The sequence below is a fragment of the Equus quagga genome, chromosome 15 (genome assembly GCF_021613505.1).
Source record: "Equus quagga isolate Etosha38 chromosome 15, UCLA_HA_Equagga_1.0, whole genome shotgun sequence".
Classification (NCBI taxonomy): domain Eukaryota; kingdom Metazoa; phylum Chordata; class Mammalia; order Perissodactyla; family Equidae; genus Equus; species Equus quagga.
The window spans coordinates 50,057,591-50,076,989 of record NC_060281.1 but is presented as its reverse complement, the minus strand read 5'-3'; the positions used below and the strand labels follow the sequence as shown (position 1 = coordinate 50,076,989).

The following is a 19,399-nucleotide window of genomic DNA, read 5'->3' as shown; positions in this document are numbered from 1 at the left end:
AGTGTAAACGGGCACACACATTTTGGAGGACAAGATGGCACTATCTAAAAATGGGCCATGATTGCTGGGCCAGAGGATTTGAACATCCCCAGCTTCACGCAACATTGTTTATAACCGTGAAAAATTGGAAGAAAGTTTAAATGCCCAGGTATGGAATCTAGCAAGGGACACACGTGCTATTACGAATATATTGCATACAGATGTGTTTGATTCCTTTATTTTCTATACATATTTTTGTAGGTCTAAAAATGTCCTAATCAAAAAATTAGCATGTGAGTGTTTATGGGGAAAAGGCACTTACACGTGGCTGGTGAGGCTGTCAATTGACACAACCACTTCCAAGGGTAAATTACAACGTCACCGCGATGCCATTCTTTCTAACCCCTTGAACGCACAAAGGTGGAAGTTCCATAATTCCTGTTGGCAAAGTGCTGGGAGACAGGCACCCTCGTACGCTGCAGGCGGGCATACAGATTGAGGATACCTCAGTGGAGGTAATTTTGGCATTATTTAACAAAATTGTAAATTCTCTTTGACCCAGCACAATTTCCTCTAGGTGTTTATTCCAAGAAAAGAACCACTATCAGAGCAAACGTTTATTTACATGGAAGTTCATCGTAGCAATCACAGCACTGTTTGCAGTATTAATCATTAAAGAAACAATCTAACATTAACACTGTCCAGACTGGTAACACTAGACCAATAATGTCTGATGTTAATTCATTCTAATTTACGGTACCACTGTCTCGTGGAATATTATGCAGCCACCAAAATGATACTGTTGAAACTTTTTAATAATGTAGAAACTCTATGCTCTGAAGCAAAGACACCAAAATGTTAATTGATGTTACCTCTGGATGGATAAGAGGTCATTACTATTTTCTTTTGATTTTTTTTTGTCTTTCCCCAAAATTCTGTGTGTGTGTGTGTAATTTTTACTTTAATAGGAGAGGTTTTCCTAGGCTGAAGGAAGTTAGACTGATAACGCCAGAGAGCAGCGAGCCAACTATTCCAGACTGGCCCCGTTCCTTTGGAAGTCTAATGAGTTTTGATAATCACAGACTCTGGAGGAGAGTGAGGACCTGGGTTCACCAGTGACGTCACCACGGACAGGCTGGGCGACTGGGGAAGCGGCTCACCCTCTCTGAATCTGGTTTCGCCTCCATAAAAGGGGCCTAAGAGCTTGGGCTGGCCCGGCTCCCGGCTTTGTTTCGGGGGACAGCGGGACGCTGTCCCGCATGCCAGCGCTGTTTGCAAAGCCTCCAGCGCGGGGCGTTCCGCGGGGATGGTTGTCGCCGCGGCCCGGCAGCCGCCGCAGCGCCGCTGGGGGCGGGGACGCGCAGGCGGGGGCGGGGACGGGGGCGCCCCGGCCGCGGCTGGCGGGGGGGCAGGGCCCGGCGCCCGCTTCCGCCGCCCGCGGGGAGTCCCCTGGGCCGGCGCCCGGGGAAGTCCCTGCGCGCGGGTACAAGAGGGCGGCGCGGCGGGAGCGCGCCACCGGCCCGCAGCCCCAGCCATGTCGCGCGGCCTCCAGCTCCTGCTCCTCAGCTGCGGTAGGGCCCCAGATCGCCTGTCGCCCCCCGCCTCCCCGCGGCGCCCCCTTTTCTCGCTCGCTCACGCCTCTCTCCCTCTCCTTGTAGCCTGCAGCCTGGCGCCCGCGGCGCAGGAGGTGAAGGTGGCTTGTTCCGAGGATGTGGACTTGCCCTGCACTGCCCCCTGGGACCCGCAGGTCCCCTACACGGTCTCCTGGGCCAAGGTAAGCGCGGCGATGCTGGCGGGCTAGGGTTTGGTGGGCTCAGTCGGAGGCTGGCGACCCTTTGCGGCCGGGAGTCGGCGCGTCTCGCGCTGCCGAACTTGAGGTACCCAGGCTGCCGACTTGCCTCCCCCACCCCGCCCAGCCCCATCCGCCTCCAGGTACAAGGCAGACTTAGATTTTGTTCCCGAGCCCCTTCATCCTCTTCTTGCCCCTAGAGATGGTCTGAGATGAACGATCCAAAATAAGACGGTTTGGGAGAACAGAGAATCTCTTATTTGGATTAATTCTGGAGGCCACCTGTGCTTGTGGCCAGCAGGCCGGGAAGAAAGCAGCTAGTGTAGATTTGCACATTGGACAAGAGGGATGTCCCTGGATTTCTGGCTTCTGGTGTTTTGTGACTGTGATCCCCATAAATTTGGGGAGGGGGGAGCGGGCAATCTGAGCGGAAGGACTAAGAGAAGTGATTTAGGCTTGTTTCTTGAGTGGTAGTTATCTGTCGGTCATCCTCTTTCTGGGATACCCCGGCCCCCTCCCTGACCCCTTGCGGCTCCGCCCACTGGGCATGGTGAGAGGTCCAGCAAGAAAGGCGTCTGTGAGGCACGAGCCGTGTCCACGCGTGTGAGAACAGGCCGCGCGGTCCCTGCTGTAGGAGGATTGAGTCTCACTGGGGCTTTTTAAAGGATTCTTCTCAACTGCAGCATTTTCAGATTCCAAGATTGCGGTTCTGGTGGTGGTGCAAAACCAGGCAGCCACTGTGTGCTGTCACTTTGCCCACCTCCTTTAATCGGGTTACTGCCACAACAGCACCTCCAGTTTAAGCCAAATAAATATGACAACCCAGCCTTACTCTGCATCTCTCCCTGATTTGGCATCTTACCTTGGAGGAAACCTCTGTGCCTTTGTAGCTTTCCATAAAATGCTGGATTTTCTTCTGTCCACCGTAAGAGATGCTATAAGAACCTGCACATGTATCCAGCGATTTAACAAGGCAGCAAAGGACAGTTACCTGTGTGTGCGTGTGTGTCTCCTCTCCTGACCATACTGTCAGTTCCCCCAGCACTGCTTTTGTGTATTCTGCACAGCACCAGCTGTTTGCCCTGTTAATTGCGAAGCTGCTCAGTGACTTCAGGCTGGCGCTTCGTGAGTTGCAGTGGAAATGGTGCTGCTGCCTCCAGGCACTGGATTGTGTGTGGAAGTAGGTTTGCTATACTGCTACTTCATTTCCACCTTATTCACTGTGGGATCAGAGAACACAGTTCCAAACTTGTTCTCGTCTTAAAAACAGTAGTGTTTAAACAAAAATATTGTCAAACCAGTATTATTTGAGTGCTCACCATCTGCGAAGCTCTGGGGTAAATATTTACATACATTAGTTGTTTCGATCCTTCCAATGGACTTAAGAGCTCAGTAGTATTGCTGTTCCTACTTTGCAGATGAGAAAACTGAGGCTTAGGGGTGAAATAAATTGCGCACGGTTACACAGCTGGCTAAGTGGTGGAGTTGGGATTTGAAGCAACAATCTGATTCCACAGCCTGAGTTCTTAGAGGTGTGTCTTGATAGTTCTGTTTTCTACCTTGATGACTTATGGTAAAGAAAATAAAAATGTCCCTGGGCTAGCTAGGCAGGGACTGAGTTATCATAAAGGAGGGGGAAACATGAAACCACCATCCCTTCCAGAGAGTAATTAAAAAAAGAAAACAATATTAAAATCCCTAGGGGAGTAATTAAAAAGTACTCATGAAACAAGTAGATGAAATTTCAGACTGTAAAGTTCAAAGGGTTGTCAAGTTACATCTTGTACAAGGTCATTTGGAATGATGCAGTAAACCATAGCAATTAACCTTTGGCTTCTGCTTGGATGTCAACTGATGATGTAACTCTATAATGTATATGCTTGTTTATTGAACACAGTTCTTGCATGATTTACTCTGAAGGTCTTTCAAAACTCTGTTAAAAAAAAAAAAAACCACAGGAGTCTCTTGGCATTCTCTTTTTTCTGTTGGTCCATGGAATAGGGTCATTAAAAAATCATGTCATTGTTATTTTTTTAAGAAGTAAACTGTGATTGAATAGTGGTGGGTAGGAGAGCTATGCTAGGCCAAGAAACTAATCAGATACCTTGAAAGGGGTATGTATTGTTCCTCCAAGTACTTTTTAACAGGTCCTAGCGTATTCTGTACATATTTGTTACTTCCAACCCAGTAATTATACTTTTGCATCGATTGTGCTTGTACGGCAAAAATGGGTAGAGTGTTCTGGAAATAAGGCCAGTGGTGAAAAATACTGAAATACTTGGTTTTACAGAAGATTAAGCATCTCGTCACTCTCCCCACAACTTTCTTGTAGAATGTTGCAGTGAAGTGGAGAATTTAAACCTGGTCACCATGGCCAGCCTAGATCATGTCACCTCGTTGCATCATTGTTAGTGTGGTTTGTAAAACTTCTTTGCACAGTTGTGGGTTGCGTGCTGGACAAGTCAAGCAGAGAGTCTGTTGGAGTTTTGGTTTTCACCATCTGCCAGATTGAAACACGTTCTTGCAGGCTTTCTACATAGCACAATTATGGTTATAATGACTCACAATTTAAAATTCCATTTACCACTCAGTTCTCCAGCACCATAGAGCATCCTGCCACTGTCCACTTGGCACTGATTACTTGTGCTTAACAAGAGGATCCATGTAAACCATGTGTTTCTTATCATGTGCCTTTTACCAAGACTCGAAGCAGACGGTGTCCAATTAGTGTTTATAACATTAGGGTGAGTTGGGAAAGAATAGTGTCCATTTTATTCTCTCTGTTTCAAAGGTACAGTGAGAGGGTGCCAGAGGGGGCATAAAATAGACATACACAGGGCGTCAAATGTGGAGCCAAGAGTGGACAGAGATGGCCCAATTCCTGTTAACCCAACTCTTCTTTCCTGTGGACTGATGTCCTCCTAACTGGGAGCCAACGAGTCCTCTTCTCATCTCTTCTGATGTTGTACCTTTTAAAGCAGAGTGAATGATGGAGAAGAAATGGAACAGTTGAGAGTGTATATCCATTAAATTTAGCTTTTAAAGTTGTGAATGGATTGTGGTTGTTTAGGGAGGTATTTTAAGAAAATATGCAAATAGACTTTGATCTGGCACTCTTCTCCATTGGCTGTGACCTTGGGTTAGCTTCTAGGATGAGAGGGCACAGTCCCGTGTATGCCAGGAGTGAGAACATCCATTAAAGGGCTACATTGTGCTTCAGCTGAGCATCAGTGGGTTCTCACTGTCTTTAATGAAGCCGTACTATCTTTGGTGGGAGAGATTTTGCTGGATGGAGGGTTTGGGCATGGTTGATGTTTGAAACTAATGGTAATGAGTGGTAATTTATCAAAGAAATATAGTACCATCTTGTATCATGCTAGGAGCCCTGATAACCTTGTTGATGTATAACGAAAGGGGATATATAGTATCATCTCATGGTGACTGCGGGGGTGGGGGCAGAGATGCGTCACGAGACAAGTGCCCTTTTTAGCTGACTTCCAAAGGAAGGGAGAAAGGAGAAGTAAGACTATGATTTCAGAGAATAGAGCAGACTTGCAGCTTTTGATATTTAGAAGAACCCCAGCTGTGGTGAGCATGGCCTGTCCCGTGGACTAAGGGAACTGTTGGAGAGCAGGGTAATGGCTTGCATGAGATTACTTCAGAAGTTCAAAGATAGTCAGCACGCAGATATTGCTTGTCTTTGATTCCTTATGAAGCTGTCTTGGATGTATGTTGCTAATCTCCTATTCAGCAGGATTATATTTTCAGTCTGTAACATCTTGTGTAATAATGAGTCACAAAGCAAGGGGGTGCTAAGGAGAGCAGAGTGCCTTAGGAGGGGCTAGCATTGATGAATGGGCTGGGCAGATGTCATCTGTACAGCTGCAAACCCTGACGGACCCTTGCAGGAGCCAGTGTGCCACTCACTGCACTTCCTTGATTCTAGAATGCCATTCCTTGTAAGATAGATTTAAGAACATGCTTTTGGGAGAAAAGGGAAACATTTATACATTAAATATAGAAGCGCTGAACATTGAAATGTGAAAGCAATGTATGTGTTAGCATCAAAGAAAAATCGTAATGTCCCCATTGGCACGTATACTACTTGACCTGGTTGAATAACTTTTAGGTCAAACTATGAAAGACCTAAAGTTGGTTTTCAGATGTCTCTCATAGTTATACTTTTATTATTTAGTAAATATTTCTAAGTCCCAAATGTGTGCCCAGTCCTGGGCCTGACATTGGCTATCCCAAGGTCAACATGGAACTTTTGCCAGAGGCCCATCTTGAGGAAAGGCTTGGACCCAGGAATCCACAGGCATTTTGGGGAACCAGTGGATAATAGTGACCTAGAAGGGAGAATTATACAGCAGAGGGCTGAGAGATAATGTTGAAAAGTAGACTGGGAACAGATTGTGAAGAGCCTTGAATGTAAATTATAAGGGCTGGAAATTTCTCCTTTTGGCAGCAAGGAGCCATTGAAAGTTTTTAAGCAGAGAGGATGACATAATGAAAAATATGTCAAAAGAAAAACAAATTTCTTGTGTGAGGGACAGAATATGATTTATCCTAGAAAATGAGTCTCAGAGAGAGGCTTCATTCTTTCACAACGGGGAAACTTCCATCGGGTTCACTCAGTAAGACTTGAACACATTCGTGGAATTTACCTTTCCTTCTGTGTTGGTCACCAGTCCTGTCCATGTGGCTCTGAGGAAGAGTGGGCAAGGCAGAATGTGGCTGCCTCAGAGTCGGGCATAGAAGTTTCAGCCAGATGAGAATGGTGGATCCCTGAGATTTTGGGGGCAATGATGAGACAGAGCAAAGTTGCTAAAATCTGTCAGCTTGGAAGAGGGTAGGGAGGAAGTTAAATAGAAAAAAAGACCAAACACTTGTTTTCCATGAATAAAAGGGGGAACCTGGATCATATGAGGCCTGGACTATTTTATGTCACAATGCAAAGAAGAGGAAGTTAGGAGAAGGTCTCAGTGACGCGAGGGAAGGTTTGGTGTAGGGCAGGACTGAAAAAAGATTCATTGCCTAAAAAAGGGTTCCTTCTTCTAAAACTGTTTCCATGATCCTTTTCTGGCTACTTCTGTGATAGGCCCAAATTTTCTACCAACAGTCCTTAACTCAAACCAGAACTAGACCGAAGTACTTCCCTGAGATTTCTTTATCCCCATAAGAGTATGTTTGATTTTTGTTTTTACACTGGGGTATATTTGGGTAAAACCCTGTCTGTAGTAGTACTGGTGTGCTTAACAGCTCAAGACTTTTTTATATTGCTTGATATTTTCCTGGAGCATCAACTAGACTACTATGTATTCTTGTCCCAGTTCTCCAAGAAAGGATAGATCCCAGAAGAGCTGGTAGTTGTCTAGGATTATGGGTTCAGATGGGGAAGACCTATAGGAAAAGAAGGGTGCTAGTTGCCCTAAATAATTCATGTTCGCCTTGGACCAGTTTCCAGTTCTGGAGAGCCAAGGTTCTGAGTCAGATGAGGCCCGGGTGTCTCATTGTCTGAAAAGTGGGAGGCCTGTGAGTCTCAGGGACAAAGCAGGACTGGCCTGGAGGTTTGAGCCGAGTGGAGTTAGCCCCCTGTGTGCCACATTTATTTATGGGGTGGTGCAAGGTGTCCCTATCAGTGAGGAATCTTCCAATTTTGAAAGATTGTAATCCAGTCAAAACTGGCTTAAAGAAAAAGGAATATATTGGCTTATATGATTGAACTGGAAAAAAAAGTAAAAATCAAAATACAGGTCCTTCTTCAGTTATGGCTGGTATTGTGGGTTGAATTGTGTCCCACAAAAAGATGTGTCTCAGTCCTAATCCATGCTATTTGTGAATGTGACCTTAGTTGGAAACAGGGTCTTTGCAGATGTAATCAAGTTAAAGTGAGGTCACGCTTGGTTAAGGTTGTTCGTAATCCAATGACTGATGTCCTTAGAAGAAGAGAAAACAGAGACACTGACATAGGCACACAGGGAGAACACCATGTGAAGATGGAGGCAGAGATCGGAGTGATGTGTCTACAAGCCCAGGAATGCCCAGGATTTCCAGCAACACCAGAAGCTGGGAGCGAGGCGTGAAACAGATTCTGCCCTAGAGTCTTCAGGGAGAGCTGGCCCTGCCAATTCCTTGATTTTGGACGTTTGGCTTCCAGAACTGTGGGAGAATAAGTTTTTCTTGTTTTAAGCCACTCAGTTTGTGGTACTTTGTTATGGCAGCTTTAGGAAATGAATGCAGCTCAATTTAGAGGTTCAGGAATATCCTCAGGGCTTGATGTCTTTCTGTCTCTGACCTCTTCCTTCCTTCATTTTGGTTTACCAGCTTCCACATGGCAGTGAGATAGTAGCTGCTAACTGTAGACATCTATCTCCTCCGAGGATCAAGTGCAAATGGAAAGATTGTGCCTCTCTTCTAACATCTCAACAAATATCTGATTATAATTAAGTGCCTTGATTGGGTCATGTGTCCAACAAAGGCTGTCTCTCTGGTCACGATGGCAGGCCTGAGTTAAGTGTGTCTCCTCTAGAACCAGATGTAGTGCCCCTGAAGGACGTGAACTCAGAACTCAGAACAGTGCCCCTTCCAGGTCCAGCAGGACCCGCAAGATGCTGATGGAAGGAGGATGGTTGGCATGAGCAACGAGTGGTCTAATTTTGCCTTCAAATCCCAGTTCGAAAGTTTTTTGTCATGTTATGATGGTGCTTTTGAAAATTCAGAATGTTCTGGATATTTTGGAGAGCTTCTGGGTAGAAAGATAATTTCTATGTAGAGCAGAGATTGGGACTTCTAGAACAACGTTGCCAGACAGGAGGCTGGAAGTATCAGCAGTAAGAAGTGACTGAATGGGTGGATGGAGGGGAAAGCTGTCAGATATAACAGCAATTTCTGTTACCACTATTACCAATTATAAGGCACTACTATGTGTTTTCTCATTTGATTCTGAAAATAACCCTCGAGGTGGTAAGGTAGTTACAGATGAGAAAATGAGACTCAGAGCTGAAGTGATTTACTGCGGATGACCCGGCTAACCGATGGAGAAGCTAGGACTTGACTTCGGGTCTTTGATCCCAAAGCCAGTGCCCTTGTAACTTCCTCATTGTTCCTGAAATTCGCTCCTTCCTCCAGCAAATACTTTTTGAGCGTTTGCTATGTGCAGGGAACTATTCAGAATGCTGAATGAAATGGCTGTGAAAATAAGAGAGAGGACGCTATGCTATACTATCCACCTACATCATCATCGGTATCTTCACTCCAACTTTGTGAGATGTAATTACGCCCTGATCTCAGGGGAGCAAACCCAGCCTGAGAGCTGTTTAGTCAGTTGGCCAAGAACAGAACTAGCCGTGGTCGGGCGGGGGTTTGGTTCCAGGTCTGCCCAGCTCCAAAGCCTGTGCTCTTAATTACGTTGCCTCTGCCATGCTCATAACTCTGTTAACAGCCATAAATCCAGCTCTGTCTGTTAGACCCAGTAAGTTTCAAAGTGGAAAATCATTTTTCCAATAAAACTACACTTAGAAAAAAACGATGTTAACGCTCATACATTCTACCCTCATTATGACATCAGCCTCCGAGCCAAACTGTTTTGCACGTTATAAAGAGCTGTTTTTATGATGAATGGGGATTATATTGGCACTTTAATTGAGTTAGAAACCAAGGTATGTGAATGTTAGTGCACGAGAAATGCAATAAAAAAAAGCTGTTCAATGTGATTGGAATATATCAGATTAATTTAATACCACTTTTAACTACTTACAGTCCATACTTTTAAATATGTTCAATCAATTCTTGGATTAAATATTTATATGCATATGTATGTGCACACATTTTGCCCCTCAAAAAAAAAATCTTTTTCTTACAGTTAGTTTCCTATCACATTCTTAGCAGATCTCATGTATGAAAAATTTGGATTTCAAGTTTGTGATCAAAATTCTTTCTTTGTCATAGGAATGCAACTATTATCCTCTTATATTCAAGTGTGGTAATCTAGGAAGTTAGCACATATTTGGATAAAATTATGTAAACTTTTGAAAAGTCACTTTCCACAGTAGGGTTTTTGACTGAAACACCGGTTCAGTTTCAGCCATATTTAATTATTTATTTGATTTCTTTCATTCTAGTTCAAATCTGTCCATCGTTTAAAAAAAAAAACTCAATTCACAAGCCCTTAAAATTAGTGCTTAGGGGCCAGCAGTTAAGTTTTCATGTTCTGCTTTGGCGGCCCAGGGTTTGCCGGTTCGGATCCCAGGTGTGGACCTACGCACCACTTGGCAAGCCATGCTGTGGTAGGCGTCCCACATATAAAGTAGAGGAAGATGGGCATGGATTTTAGCTCAGGGCCAGTCTTCCTCAGCAAACATAAGAGGAGGATTGGTGGCAGATGTTAGCTCAGAGCTAATCTTCCACAAAAAAAAAAGGAAAAAAAATTAGTACTTGTATTTGCTTGATTTAATATTCAACAAATTAAAGAGAGTTTATTTTAATTTAGGGCTGTGTTTACCTTAAGACCAAATCTTCATTTTAGAGAAAGAAAGTGGTGTTTAAATTATTTAGTTAAATTGGAGGCCTTGAGACAAGTCAAAATCTGTAGGCTTTCAGAAAATGAGATGTCCTATAACTTGCCCTTTTCTAATTCAATCAAAAAAATAGAATTGTCAGCCTAAGAGTTAATGCATAGAGTGTGGATTTTTTAAAACATAATTGGGACAAGTGTTTTGAGGAATTAATTTGCCCAAATCGTGTTGTGGTTTAGCACACTATGATATTAGCGTTGTAAAGCGTGTATTGAATAGTTTCCATCATTTAGGCTTGGCTGTGAATGAATCCGAGGGTTCCTTTTGTTATAAATTACTATTTCCTAAAATGCTTTTGCAGAGAGGCAATGAAACACTTTTAGATTTGGAATGTTTAAAGAGCTGTTCGTGCCAGTGGTTGATTTTGAGCCAGCTCAAATGTTTATAAGAATTCATAAAACAAAGCGAAGTTGAGGATGGCCCGTTTGCTGTTACCTCATTTTCCTCCCACTGAACTTCTCCCTTGCTTCTTGGATGATGCTGCTGCAGCCACCGCTGCCTCACCTGATCCTGCAGTGTGATGGCTGCTTGGCCACAGAGCTGAAGATAAGGATTTGAACTTTTGCATAAAAAGTCTCTTGGTACCGCTAGAGCCCCACTCCGGTCTTGAGTCTTGAGCAGCATTAACATAAGAATGACAACTGTTTTTTCAGATGTAGGTAAATCCCACATTCCCCAGTTGGAGTCACGTGAGAAGGGATATCTTAAAATAGCAAAAAGAAGGGGGAATAGCCATTGTATATGCTTACAGCTTGAGGCAAGAGGGAGGGTTATGAAATATTTCCAGGTGCATAGTGTGAATGTACAGACTGTTCCTTTGGCTATGGTTGGTCACCAGGCAGGGAGAGCTGTGCATTGCTGTGGCAAGAGTTCCTGGCTTGAGCCAGTAGTTTTCTTAGTTCTCTAGGTCTTTCAGGAAGACTCAGGAAGGGGCCATTGGAAGATGACCCCATGAGAATTGAGATATTTTGCCGTGATACCATTGATGGCTATGGCCGTTCAGTAAATCCAGATTCTGCAGCTTCCTCTTCCCTCCTTCTTTCCATCCTAATGATCTCACCCTGCCTGTGTTGGGCCGTTTGAAAATAACTCGAGGCCCGCTGGAGGTTTGCCAGAGAACCATGAAAATCTGACCATCACATTAACTACCTTTTATTGTCGTTACTGCCGATTTTTAAAGTGAATTCTCTTCTGCAAATAGGCAGAAGGCCGCTGCCCGCCAGTTCTGAGCATCAGCACACACGTGCTTCAGCAGTTCCCAGCATGATAATGGGAGCATCTTTGTGTAAATAAGCATGAGAGTTTATATTTCCACCAGCTCCAGAAGGGGTCGGAGTTTTGATCTTGACTTTCAGCTGGGCCTTTCTGAGTTGAGGAGGAGGGGGGTCATTGGATGGGAGAGGAGGCCCTCAAGGAGAAAACCAGAGGAAGGTAGTCTCCACATGGTTGTTGCCGCCCAGTTTCCATCTTTTCAGTTGCAGGGGTTTCTATCAGAACAGAGTTCCGGTGAAATCTATTAGAAAGAAATCTGAGTTGAACTCATTTGGAGGTTAATTTAGAATAGAAAAGCAGGATGAGACATCATCGCAGAGACTGCCGAGACTAGGCTGAGTTAATTAGTTCACATTGGTCTTGGCGGGGGTGGTGTTGGGGACTTGGAAACAGATTGACCCCGGACCATCCTGGGCGCTGGGCCCATCAAAAGCTGGTGGGGGGGGGGCGCACCTCTGCCAGGCAGTGGACGGGAGAGGTGTGAGCACATGATAAGGCTGCAGTTGTGGTTTAATTAGGCTTGAAAAGAGAAAAATTGGGCTAAATTAGATGTGTTCTAGAAGCAGTTGGATGCTTTTAATTTTCTCTAAGTTTCCTTGCCCCCACCTCCTTTTTTTTGTTTGTTTTTTGGCTTTATTTTTGAAGATCTGAAGGCCTCAGTTGGTAGATCCTTGATTATTTAGGAAGGAATCTTTCAACACAAGAAGAACCGTCAAGAAATAGGATCTATGTTCATAGACTCAGCCTGAGAAAAAGCCATTCGTCTCGGTGCCGCGCTCGGAGCGGATAGAGCCGGGCTTCTTGCAGGAGCGATAAATCTGCCACCAGATGTCTCTGTAGCCCACTCCACAGGAATGTTAGCAAGAGCCCAAGGCTGTGGAAGCTGGAACCTGAGCTTTCTGTGGACCTCATGGTGCATTCCCTAACTTAATAAATTAAGCAGAAACCACTGAGTCTGTGCGTGTGTGTGCGCATGTGTGTATTTTCTTTCCTGAGCTGTCTCTGCCTGATAGGGTGTTCCCTTAGCGCTTTGGTAATTTATTTCCCTGCCCTGATTCCCTTTGAAATGCAGGCGAGGAGTAGTAGTGTGCTTTCAGAAAAAGAGATTAAACATTGGCAGGTGCAGCAGACAGTGGCAGTGAAGCCTGGTAATCGTGTCTCTTTCTAAGCTGGCTCTCTGGTGCTGTTATGATGCCAGGGACAGGTAGGGCAGGCCACTGAATCCTGGGCTCCCTGCGGGGTCTCCAGCCACCCAGCAAAGGGCCGCCCATGACCGCTAAAAACAGTGATTCGCCTTACTGTTTGTGTGAATCAGTTTTAGAAGTATTACAGCATTTCAATGGAGAACCAATGGGCAAGTTAATTAGGGAAATTAAAAACATGTCTGGGAAAGAGAGAATTGATGGTGAGCGTGGTATATGCTTAATCTTTGAAGCAGGAGATGATGAAAACAGCCCACCAATTTCATCACAAGGTAGTTCAGGGAAAGAAAACCAGCCAGATGAGTTGTTTGGTTAATTGTGGCACTTACCCGAGTCAGGCTGGTCTGTCCTGGGTGCGATGATGTAAGCTGTTACTGCCCTTCCTCGTGTTTCTTGCTATGACTACCTAGTGATCTAACACATAAAGTCTCCACATGGCACGCTTCCCCGCTGTCTTCCCACCTGAGCAAAGAGAGTGAGTGTGGTGCATCCTGTGACGTCATGGATGACCACACACATACGCAGACTTTGAGGAACAAGGTGACCACCCACAGGAGGCATGCGTCGTCGGCATCTCTGGGTTTTTGTCGAGCTGTCTGGCAATAATCTTAACAGAGCCTAACGTTTTATTTGGAACGTTTCCAAATAAAAGACTGGGATGCGAAAATAAGAATCGGTCAATGGGTGAGTTGATATTTGAAGAAAAGAAGAGAACATGTAATATAAAACAACCAGCAAAGAAATATGATTCAACGTGATTCACACACTTCATCACATAATCGTCGGCAACACATCCTTGTTGTCAGTGGCAACACTTTCGTTTATATAGGGTGGAAGTTGGGATACAAAGCATCATAAAATGCAGTCCTGATCTTATTCAAAAAATGGTGCAGCTTTTAAGAATTTTCAGAGTCTCTCCTCCTCCCGCAAAGGTCTCACATACACACAATATCCTGTTTTTAAAAAAATTAGTTGAGGATAGATTTTGTGAAAACAAGAGGGAGAACCTTGGTGTGGAGACCCGGTGCTGGTAGGTTCTGTCAGTAGAGCAGGATGTGATGATGTGATATGATTCTCTTTTGACAGCTTACAGCGGGCGGTGAAGAGAGGCTGGAGCTACCCCAGGAAGATCTGCGCCTCGGTGGGCAGCGCTATCAGCAGAAGGAGCAGACGGGCTCTGTGGAGGCTCCCAGTGAAAGGCTATATTCCCTGAAGATCAGAAACACTACCAGCTGCAGCTCGGGCACATACAGGTGCACTCTGGAGGACCCGGAAGGGCAGAGAAACCTAAGTGGCACCGTGATCTTGAAGGTGACAGGTGAGGTGATCTGCTGCACCTGCCTCCTTCTTGCAAAACGCATGTGCGCTTTCTGTAGGTCCTAAAATCATCCTCTCAGTCAAACTCTAACTCAGAAGCTTTGGATCACCTCTGTGGCTAAAAGCTAAATTCTACTGCAAGAATGTCATCACTTTCTCTGTCTTTTTTTTTTTTTTTTAAATAAGGACAGATCTTACCCCAGCCTAACTGGAGTGGATGTCAGATGTAGCCAAACAACTAATATGGCTGTTGTTTTTACATATAAGCATCCTTTGAAGCAAATAGGAAGTATCAAAGCCTAATTTTTGGAAGATGGAGAAACTGTTGTCCTGAATACATCATATAACTGGATAGTATTGTACTCTCTGCTCATTTTAGTTTTCTAACCCAGCCTAAGGGAGCTGCTTCATGTCTCCACCTTTTTAACATGGGAATGGCATTTCCCTCCCACTTTATAGTGCTTGAAATTCCCAATACCTCAATTCAGGCCAAAGAAAAATACAAAGAGTACAGCAAGAAAATAGTGTTCCAATGTCAGAACACACTTTTTTGCTCCATGTAGTAATACCAAGAATTGAGCATCAAGGCAAGGTCATCTCCCTGGATTTTTTTTTTTCATAACTTTTCTTTATGTAGCTTGAAACATACCTTGCACTTGACTTCTGCCAACTCTTATTAGTGGCTGAGGCTTGAAATGACACACATGCTGTTGTCAGAGTCCCTGATTTTGTACAATAGCTGCTTTCTCCTCCTGTCAGGTGTCTGAAAGGAGTCTGACTCAAGATAATATCCTTCTACTCGCAGGAACACAATCGCTGTGTAGGTGCCAGTGTTTGGGTTTCGGTCTCTGTTATACACACATGCACGCACACACGTGCACACGCCACTTAGACCTTCTCAGTCTCTGGCCCTTTACACTGTTTTGCTCGCCTTCACAGCACTTACTACACCTGACATGATACACTCTCTGGTTTGTTCTCTGCTGTCTCCTGGCACACAGTAGGCCCTCAGTGACTATTATTCACGCGAATGAGAAATGAGAGCAACCCAGCAGGGAAGAGCAGAGAAGGGAGGTGGTTCCTGCGGGGAGCGGAGAGGAACAGAGAGCAGCTGATTTTCTTTTCTTTCCTCTTCCAAGGCAATATTGCCTCCAAATCAGATACTCAGACTCTCACGTCACTTATCCGGTTCAAATATTGGCTCTGCTGCTCGTTAGCAGGTGACCTTGGGCTAATCACTGACTGACTCTAAGCTTCAGTTCTCTCGTCTCTGAAATGGGGATAATAATATCTACAATGGGGCTGGTTGTGAAGGTTAAAGGAGATGTTGCAGTAAGATGCTCGGTACAGTGCCCAAGACTGAGCGCTCAATGACTATTAGGAAACATTAGGACGATGGCTCCTCCCCTTCTTTTCTTGAGTCACAGACTCCTGTGAAATCTGTCCCTAGACTATTGCATGAAAGTTTGAATCCAGGCTCAGGGTCGACAGCTCTCTGGAGGTCCATCCATGGCCCCAGGGGAGAAACCCCCTTTGATCATCTGTAATCCATCTGCTCCTGCCTGGGCCTTTACGCAGACTCGGTTCACAACCTTGCTACCCCAGACAGCACGCTAGGTGTCGTGCTTGAGTGGGGAGAGGCCATCCCCGCCATGTCCCTCACCCCTCCTGCCCTTGCCCTCCCTGGGGGCTGCAGCCACAGCCTTTAAAGCTCCTTAGGGAGCAGCTCTGAGGCCTGCCTTTGCTGCCAGCCTTGGTGGAGGAGCTTCAACAGTTTTTCAAAAATATGTCGACTTCTTCCGTAACAGCAGGGCAGCTCTCCTGCCCTGTTCACAGTCCCACAATCCTCCTGAGGTGGATTCTACACAACATTCTATGCCACACTGATGAAGTTAGATAGTGTACAGATTAGCAAATGATGGTTCCTTTGGGGAAGTCAAAGTAAAAGCCAGAAAATGCCCAACATCTGAAATGGACACAGATGGGCAGCAGGATTAGTTTGGACCAGACTCTTGGCTGTGCCACCTGCCTGAGTCCCTCAGCCTTGGAGCTGTGACAACTTCATCTATAAAATGGGGATCCTCAGACCTGACTCCGAAGGTTCAGTGAGATGCTACGTGTCGATCCCAGTGCACACAGCCGGGCACAGAGTGAGCCTGAGCGCTAGCTGCTGCCACCGCGTAACTGCTGTCATTACCGTGGTTCTTCCCGACAGCACAGAGGGAGGGTAGGAATGAGAGACAAGTAGGACTTAAAAAGGCAGGAGCAAAGCGTTCTTAGCTTTTTATTGTGGTAGAAAACTTAAATGGTTTCATATTTTACTTTTTTTTTTTTTTTTAAGGATGCCCTAAGGAACCCAAAGGAGAGACTTTTAAGAAATACAGAGCTGAGATTGTACTGCTGTTGGTTCTGGTCGTTTTCTACTTAACACTCATCATTTTCACTTGTGTAAGTATCTTTTTAAAACATCTATTATTATTAAAAGATCATCAGAGGCCCCACTCCTAATATGTTTTGTAGATAGCGTGAATCGTTTAATAATGGTGAGAGAGACTGTTCTCTGAACCCTGCCCCTGTGGGGCCCCCCCCGCACTGTGAGAATCACCACAGGAGGCTCCCGGCTCGTTTTTCATCTAGTGGTTCTGCTCAGAGCACTGTGAAGAGAGAACGAAGTACGACTTGTGAAGGGAGTTTGAGATGCCAAAAGGATCCTGCTAGAGCACCAGGGGGCCTTGTAGTTACAGGGGTAGAAAGTGCAACCCTGACCGGCCACCAGTGGGGGCAGAGGCACCGTTCTTCCTGTAGGCAAGAGAGCAAGCCCAGCCGCCCTGCTGACAGGCCAGTCTCCTTTGCTTGCCCGTGGCCTGTTTTCCCTTAGAGGTTCTCCCCTTATATTTTTGGTACCTCCACCTACTTCTTAAGAATTAGCCCTGAGAAGCCAGAGCAGTGGGGTACACAGGGAGTGTCCTGGGGTGAAGGATGGCTGGGCAGTGCTTAGGTGTCCTTGACATGCCCTTGAGCTCTTAGTAGCAGGCTCCAGCTTAAAGCCCCTGAGCCTCTTTGTGTATGGCTTCTCACCTGGGTTGATGGTGGTCATGGGGGAGCAGGGCCCACAGGGGGTCTGACCCACTAGGACGTGGTCTGTCCCATGCCTCTCAATACCATCAGGAAGGGCTGGCCATGTAGGGACCAGGACACATCTCACCCAGGAGCTGTCTCACACTGGTTCTCGTCATCCCTGGACCCCTCTATTCACTTACTTGCCTCTCTGGCTGAGCACTTATCTCCCTGGTGGTTCTTTCAGATATCAGTCAATCAAAAGACTCCAGTGAGCACCTTTGTTTACAAGTCATCATGCCAGGCACTGTGGGGCATATAAAAAGGTGTAAGACATAGTTCCTGCCCTCCAGGAACTTACAGTTTGGTCATTAGAGTTATTTGTACATAAGAAGATAATTAGAATTCCTGAGCAGTAAATTTAAAAAATGAGTGACTTTGCTTTCTTGTTGGCAAATGCCTGTTTCTCTGGACACTGATTTTCCATACAGATAACTAACAGTAGGGGCTTGAAATGGCTCCTGTCTGTAATCAGTGCATCTCCTGGTCAAAGCTTGGAGATACCAGTGAAGTAGTACAAGCCCACTGTGGAGGGAGTGAGGTAGCCAGTATAACGAGGGCTTCAAGAATGAGCCATGTCTTGGTGAATGAACTTTAACTTGAGGTGTCAACTGATGAAGTTTTTCAATTAATCACTTTTCAACTTACCTCTTTATTTGATTTTCTTTCTCAGAAGTTTGCACGACAACAGAGTATTTTTCCAGATTTTTCTAAACTTGGCATGGAACGAGCTTTTCTCCCAGTCACCTCTCCGAATAAGCACATGGAGCCAGTGACTCTTCACAAGACGGAACTGGTGTGAGCAGGATTGCTGTGGGTTGTTTTCTCTAAAGTCAAAGGCTCCGTGGTGTGTGTGTGTGTCACACTGGACAAGAGAAGAATGAGCTGCACACCGAAGATGACATCCTTCCTGTGAAGTCCTTCACGGAAACATCTGAAAGTGGATCCCAGCCCACTTCTGGGGAGCAGGATCTTGAGAACCATTACATGACCTCATAGCGTGGGGACTACGGGCAGGGTGCCCTCTAGAGCTGGATGTCCGCGGCTGCTTCTTACCATTTTATTCAGCTATCTGGTCAACCTCTTGGAAACTTTTTCAGTCGTATGAAAGCTATGGGGAGATGCAGTTGGAAAAGGATCTGGGGAAATATGAATGCCCAGAGCTGGCCCTGTGACAGACTCTTGAGGACAGCTTTCCTCTTCCACATCTGGGAAACATCTCTTTGAGTTTGCTGTGTTTTCTTGCACTAGCCCAGATGTTTTATGTCTGGGAGAAATTGACAGGCCAAGCTGTGAGACAGTGGGAAATATTTAGCAAATAATTTCCTGGTGTGAAGGCCCTGATATTACTAAGGAGTATTATGTGTACATAGAAATAACAGGTCGATGAACTGTTCCCCAAGAGGGCCTTTTCATCTGGGAAAGACATCCATAAAGAAGCAATAAAGAAGAGTGCCACATTTATTTTTATATCTATATATACTTGTCACAGAAGGATTTGTGTTTTTTCTCCTTTTGAAATCTATGTCTACAGTTAGCTATTATTGCTAACTGACAAGCAACCTGAATATGGCGAGTGAGAAGAAGTTGGAGAAGGTGACAACAGGACAGAGAGCTATTTAGTGACCTGATGGAAATGCTGGACCAGTCATGCAATCTGGTTGCTAGCCACCGTTGTCCCACTACCTAGCTGTGTGATCTTGGGCAAGATCCTTATGGTTTCTACATTCTCAGTTGTAAACCAAAAGTTTGTTGCATGAGTTGATTGAAATAATGTATGTGAAAAGTCTTTGAAAAAGTATAAAGCACTATACACATTCTAAACTCCATTGGGTCACTATCTTTATTACTACAGTAGCCTGGGCATGCGAGAATGCCTTTCGTTTTTTCATGTTTTCAGCCGTTCTGGACAAAGAAGGCTATGAAGACGATTTTCCCACAGTCTTTGGGATGAATTCCTTTGGGGAAGTGAGGAGGCCACTTCAGTGGTCTGTTCTTGAAGTGCCAGCCAAAAGTCCTTCAAGATATGGACACACAGGAGCCGGTGGGCCATGGGGAGAAGGGAGTTCCCCCAAAATGTTACATTGACATTTTGGCAATTGTTGGGTTTCTCTTATCAAACTTGGCCCTTTCCATACTTATTTTCC

General features: G+C 45.2%; 1 protein-coding gene across 2 annotated transcripts; it reads left to right on the top strand.

Moving 5' to 3' along the window:
• Window positions 1–1,409: 1,409 nt before the first annotated feature.
• Window positions 1,410–19,076, top strand: CD83 (CD83 molecule). Of its 2 annotated transcripts, none has more exons than XM_046638911.1 (5): window positions 1,410–1,550; window positions 1,638–1,753; window positions 13,905–14,136; window positions 16,477–16,583; window positions 17,929–19,076. In XM_046638911.1, the coding sequence occupies exons 1-5, from the start codon at window positions 1,514–1,516 to the stop codon at window positions 18,052–18,054; spliced, it is 618 nt and encodes a 205-aa protein (XP_046494867.1). In that variant the 5' UTR covers window positions 1,410–1,513; the 3' UTR covers window positions 18,055–19,076. The 2 variants fall into 2 exon arrangements, with proteins under 2 accessions (XP_046494867.1, XP_046494866.1); XM_046638910.1 differs by having other exon boundaries at window positions 17,926–19,076.
• The last annotated feature ends 323 nt before the right edge of the window (window positions 19,077–19,399 follow it).

Bases quoted from the DNA above. Each gene is read 5' to 3' on its own strand.
- CD83 (XM_046638910.1), top strand. From the start codon at position 1,514: ATGTCGCGCGGCCTCCAGCTCCTGCTCCTCAGCTGCG. The intron at 1,551-1,637 runs GTAGGGCCCCAG...CTCTCCTTGTAG, and splicing joins GCTCCTGCTCCTCAGCTGCG to CCTGCAGCCTGGCGCCCGCG. The intron at 14,137-16,476 runs GTGAGGTGATCT...TTTTTTTTTAAG, and splicing joins CGTGATCTTGAAGGTGACAG to GATGCCCTAAGGAACCCAAA.